Genomic DNA, 6,208 nt, shown 5'->3' with positions numbered 1-6,208 from the left:
TCCCTTAATAATTTATAGGCAAAGAATCTGTTTGCAATTAAGTCCCTGGAATTTCAAACGAGCATAACTTCTTCGTTACAACTCGGATTCACGAACCGTTTGCGCCTACACATTCAGGAGATCAAGCTCTTTCTTCTATCAAAGAATCATAGTTTTCTCAATTCAATTTCTTCAACGTCTTGAAAAATCACAAACTTTATCCTAAGGGTATTTTTGTCCAAATTTGAGATTAAGTCACTTAATTCCAATATTTTCACATCAAACCAAATATAGCCACACAACTTAATAAGGTTTTTCATAAAAATAATAAAACCAAGTACTATTTTTTAGGTCATTAGAATGTAAGCATGTGCGGGTCTTGTATATCGGACAAATGAACCGGGTAAATGAAAAGGGAAAACCCACACAAATAGAACTAGACAACCAAAAAGGTTAACGCAATTTATCACCATCCAGCCACTGAAGTGAAGGAACTACCTTCACCAAAAATGACTTGAAATTTTCACCAGCAATTGCATTCCCAGCAATGTCTAATTGCGTCAACCTCAAGCTTTTAAAAATCAGAAAAGCTTCCCAATAATTCATCACACTGACACCCCCAGGCATAATTTCGTCACAGTTCCAACTAGTTTCTTCTGTGTGAGAAAGAGGAGATGAACAGAGATATCTTGTAGTGTCAGTAGTGTGTAAACCTATCTCATTGTAAGAGATATTCAGAACTTCTAGTGACTTCAGCAGCCTCAAAGGTCCCAGGGCAGAAAAACCACTGAATTTGTTGACACTCAGATTTAAGCAAGACAGAAGCTGCATGGCCTCCAATCCTGTCCAAAGACCCAAGTCAAAAAGATGAATTGCCACTCACAATCTAAACAATTAAAGTTCTGTATGTTTTAGAAGTTTCAGCATTGCAGCTAGTGTAAGAAAACAAAAGCTTTCCAGAATCAAATTTCTAAATCATGAGATGTTCTCTAACAGGTTACCAATATATTTCCAGATTGACCAAACTATGTATTTTTGTATATAAAATTGTTTCCCAACTAAATGAGTTCCACAGGAAGTCAAAAACAAATAAATTAAATTTTTTGGTCATAAAATAAATTCATTAAACTCTACCTATACACAATAAGCACAACTTCCCAATTAAATTGCAGGAAATTGCACACAATTTGGATAAAAAGAAGGCAGGGCGCCATACAAGATTCACAACATGAGCAAAAGTACACATACCTTCAATAGAACAAAGTTCATTGTGGCTGAGGTCTAGCATGCTAACCCACAATAATTTCTCAACAGACCCCATTCGTGATAAGGATATATTATTTAGTCGTACACATTTATAATTACCAATGCTTGCAGAAGCAAAGTTTTTATAACTACAGCAGTGTCTCTGCAGAGACTCCCTGTTGGAAGTTACCTGCATACACACAAAATGTCAGAAATAAATTATAGAATCCAATAAAATAGTTGCCTACCAATCACTTCAAGTGAAGTTGATACACATAGCTACTGACATCATATTGGACCAGTTTTATCAAGATGCAAAATTGCAACACCCATAACAGAGAATAATGTGCTGAGGCAACAAATGCTTTATCGCTTCAGAAATTATATTATCCAATTCAAGTGTCATAAGCATGCTACAAGATGTCAATACTATCAAATTCCCTGGTACTAAGTCAGAAACAATGGTTGAAACGCAGACGCATCCAGTATCATCATCGAAATGAGTGTAATCACTTTCATCCCTAAATTAGATTATTTGATTTTAAAGCATTCAAGTCGGTGTACTCCAGACAAAAAGGTCTTAAGCTGAGGTGCACATGCAGCAGCACCATCGACAATTAAGGTCATATCCATAAAGGATTGAGGATTATGCTTAACTACACAAGGAGAAGAGAGACTAACCTCCTGCAGGAAAACTAAGCTGTGCTGATCTTTGTAATACTGAGAATGCAACGGATCCAACTTTATTAAGTCTTTATAAAGTTCAAGAACATTGGAATGGACTGTTTTGTTCGTACATCGGGACAAAAGAACATTTTTAGCTGTCAACAATCTTGCAAGCGTCAGAATTCCAATTTTACTGCCAAAAAGAAAGACATGGGATGACTTGGAAAAATAAGGAAATGTAACATACGGCAACTTCAAAATTCAAAGCGGCCATGGCTATGAAACTTGCCTACCAGAATAATAAGGTTTGGAAGAAATCTATTTCATTAGAAACAATTGCTGCACGCCAATTTGAAGTGTTTGGCTCATGAACATCATTAATAATTAGCTGATCAAAAGAAACTGCTTCATGTGGCTCCTGAGATTCTGCTTGGAGTGCATGAAAATTTTCATCCTTCCACAAAATTATATCCCCATCCAGGTCTTCAACTTCACCTCGTTCAGTTTCACCCAGGCATAGATGCACTTTGAAGTTAAATTGTGTCAGATGGCTATAAGGAAAGCCGTTTCGAGAAATGATGCCCTGAGACTGTCCAACGCTAATTTCCAGCAGATAAGGTTCAGAAGAATGAGGTCTTGCCCCTGGAAATATAATATGAGTAACCCAAGCTTGGGAAAACTGGGATCTATTTTGCATAAGCGGAGTCCAGTGCAGATTATTTTTGTGCAAAACGAAGATTCAATGGTTATTGTCGATGAATTTACACCTTGAACATCTTCAGTAAAATACAGTATCAGTGGAAATGTTCCTGAACTGGAATGGAAGCTGTCAAACTGAGACAAAGAACAGTCATCTGAGCACCTATTTCTCGATAGAAGGACATGAGATCCATGGGAAGGCCAAGAAGAAACAAGAAAAGGAGCATCCATGTTCACTGTTTGCTCAACAAGTGAAAGATGATAAAACCAACCACTTTGATCTTCTGTACCTGCGACAATAGCACCATCCACAAGCTCATACTCATCACGCAAAACCTTCTCTTTTGAGGAAAATCCTTGAGCCTTTTTCTTCAGCAAACCAGACAGAAGTACTCTGCAAGTTCCTCAATTCAACTAGTGATAAACATGTTTAAGCAAGGGTGCATCATAACGCAGAAGATGGAATCACATAATTGAGCCTTCTGAATGTTGTAAATATATTTCCAACATAAACTGGAAAAGTAGCCTCGTGAACTACTATATGTATGGGGTTTTTTTTTTTTTGGGTCAATGCTGGGAGGGGGAGGGGGAACACCTCAATCACTGAGGTAGGAACCCATTGGCACTATATGTATGGGTTTGGTGGTGGAAAGGTAATACAAGAACATGCATGACATGTTAAAATCCGTGAACAAAACAAAAGAAGCGGCATAGAGAAGAACCAAATTACAAGTAACAAAAACAAGGAAGCATAATTTACTGAGATCACAGCAGAGTCAGAGTTATATAGATCATATTCAGACTAGCACCTGTTTGGTGACAACATATTCGGATCAAGCAATCAACTTGAAATGGTTTCCAATTCCAAATATTAAACTTCAATTGGTAAAAGAGAATCCAAATATTTACCTACGATGGTGCCACATTGAGTAATTGCTCAAATTGTCCTGCTTATCTTGTATCATTTCGTTGGTAAACTTCAACTCCTCTTGGTCTGATGTATTGAATAATGCAGCTACAAATCTGGAAAAATAAAGGAACAAAAGAAAAGAAAAGAGAAAGGAACCAACTAAATTGAATAAGTTGAGTGTCAGCACAAAATGGAAATTGGTAGCTGAGGGACAAAGCAAGCAAAGCAGGATGACCTGCGGTGATTCCAAGCATGGAAATTACGGGAATCATGCTTGAGCAATGTTTCTAGAAGCTGGAGTTCGTGGTCTAAATAATCATTCAAATAAGAAGAAGAAGGAGAAGAAGAATGAGCCTTGCTTAGCCTCCTTAGCACCCATTCACGATGATACCACGCTCCGTAGGCTTTAGGATTCGTTCTCAACGCACTCTCTACCTATAGAGACATGAATTGCAAGTCTCTCAATCCATAAATAAAATAAAATCAAATAAAAAGCGATTATATTATCCAAACAAACCAGTCTAAGTTCTGGGTCGAATATGGAGTTGAAATCTGGGTGCGAAGCAGCGAGTTTGTGTTGGACAGCTAGCTTTCTGTAGTTCCAAGCGGTGTACAAGTCGGGGTTTATCTGGAGGGTTTTGGCACTGAGGTCGAGAGCTTCCTCGTTATAAATGTTCTTGTGGTGGTTGTATAGGAGTTGAGACTGGAGGAAGCCAAGGTTTTTCCCCTTGGCTGCTGAAGCTGCTTCATCTTCTCTTGTCGGGGCTTTGCGGGGTCGCCCGTGCATTTTAAGATCTTAGCTTTGTCTTGGACCCTCCCTTTCCTCCACAGATCTTTGTCTATTTGGTTTCAATTTGAAGCAATCAGAGGACAATTCTTAATTTCTGTCAAATTCTTCTAACTTCTGTTACTTATTAAGGGGCAATTTGGTCCAAAAATTATTAAATGATTTCTTCCTTTTTTAAATAAACAATATTAATATAAATTAAAGAAAATTACAATTTTAAAATAAATATATAACCTCTCTCCCCTTCTCCTCCTAACCCAACTGCCCAACTAATCGAGAAATTATAGAATAAGCAGTATCACCACGTCAATTGGTGATACTTCCATTCAAAATTTGCCACGTGTATTCTTTTTATAAGAAATTAAACTTTTTGTTCTAGCTAGATTTGAAACTCCAATTTTACCCTTTAAAATAAAATTAAAACAATTGATAGAAATACATGGAAAGTGAAAACAACCCTTTACCATCGCGATGCCGCCATCATCCGCCGCCCCCTCTCTGTCTTTCCATTACAAGATGTTCATTTAAATGTCACAGTAGGGTTTAGGGTTTACTCGACAGATCCCACAACGAAGGCATAAAGCCTCACATAAGTACAGAAAGGCACACCAATACACACAAAGCGATTTAGAAGGAAAGGAAAATTCCTCACGAAATCCAGAAAACAGCAAGTGCTTCTTCCTGGGTTCAATATTTCTTTATTGGAGCAAATTGTCAAACACAGTGTGCCACTTGCATATAAGCTAGGTTGAAAGCTTCAAATTTCGAATCCCAAAGTTCCAAGCCCATCTTCCTTCCACTTGACCAACAAAACAAAAGGAGAAAGGTTGTCTGGTTTGGTTTGGGATGCCGCCGCTGGAAACAGAGGGCCACAGGAGTCCTAGGAGGCTCACACGAAAAAGCCGCAACGGACTCACAACGAAATTTATACACTAGAGGGAGGGGAAGGGAGGTTCAAAGCCAAGATTAGAAAGGGAAGAGCTTATATATGGAGATGAGATGAATCTAGGGCTGTTTGAGGTTGCAAGGAAGAAAAAAAAGGGTTGATGGTATCGGGTGGGAAATAGAGGCTGGGGATGAAGGGAAAGGATATGGGTGGTTGCGGGATTGAGTAAATTGCCATGCACGTTGTAAACAAATTGAAATGGAATTTGGGTCTTCTTCACCGTATAGTTTGTGGAAGAAAAGAGCTTGCTTTGGCACAATTGGAGAAAAGGGCAATGATAAGATGTGATCTGATTGCAAATATACAGAAACAAAGGAATGGAATAAGACAAAGGGGCGGCAGCCATAGGAGGCAGAGCGACGGCAGAGGATTGAGTGCGAGCGATTGTTGCTGGGACAATTTCTCTGCTAACTATTTTTCATTTCAAAGGGTAAAATTGGAGTTTCAAATCTAGCTAGAACAAAAAGTTTAATTTCTTATAAAAGAATACACGTGGCAAATTTTGAATGGAAGTATCACCAGCTGACGTGGTGATACCGTACTATTCTATAATTTCTCCAACTAACCAACACCCAACCAACCCCAGACCAACCAGCCACCACCTTCCTGTAACCCAACCACCATCACAACCACCCAAGCCCACCCAAACCAAAATAACCAAATTGTGCCAAAATCAATGAACAATGCTTGCTGGAACTTTGAAATCATTTAGGATTAAGTTCAAACCAAAATGGGTAAGAAATCGAGGGGGTTTTCTGGGATTGAGATTGGCGAGGCTGGGGTTGGTGGGTATGGACTGGAGTTTGGGGTTGGGAGAGATGTTGACGGAAAAATGGTTCAGCACTTTCCCGCGCAACTTAGTGATTAAGTCTCTTCGATCTCGATGTCCTCGTAGGGTGTGCGATCTGTAAGATAGCAAACACACGAAGTCCTAGGCACCGTGTGGTACCCGACCAAGGCTCTCCAATGCTTAAGT

The 6,208-nt window shown here is 38.9% G+C and overlaps 1 protein-coding gene across 1 annotated transcript; it reads right to left on the bottom strand.

Annotated features, from left to right (window-relative positions):
- Positions 1–270: 270 nt before the first annotated feature.
- Positions 271–4,345, bottom strand: LOC103322363 (geranylgeranyl transferase type-2 subunit alpha 1-like). Its single transcript, XM_008224269.2, is given in 8 exon segments — positions 271–821; positions 1,228–1,414; positions 1,906–2,083; positions 2,184–2,619; positions 2,622–2,983; positions 3,499–3,612; positions 3,735–3,934; positions 4,017–4,345. Coding segments are annotated over 8 exon segments (2,136 nt in total). The 5' UTR covers positions 4,287–4,345; the 3' UTR covers positions 271–432.
- Positions 4,346–6,208: the final 1,863 nt, after the last annotated feature.

Source organism: Prunus mume, linkage group LG2 (assembly GCF_029339155.1).
Source record: "Prunus mume cultivar Tortuosa linkage group LG2, ASM2933915v1, whole genome shotgun sequence".
Taxonomy (NCBI): Eukaryota; Viridiplantae; Streptophyta; class Magnoliopsida; order Rosales; family Rosaceae; genus Prunus; species Prunus mume.
The sequence above is the reverse complement of the archived record's forward strand: the minus strand, read 5'-3'. Positions and strand labels throughout refer to the sequence as shown.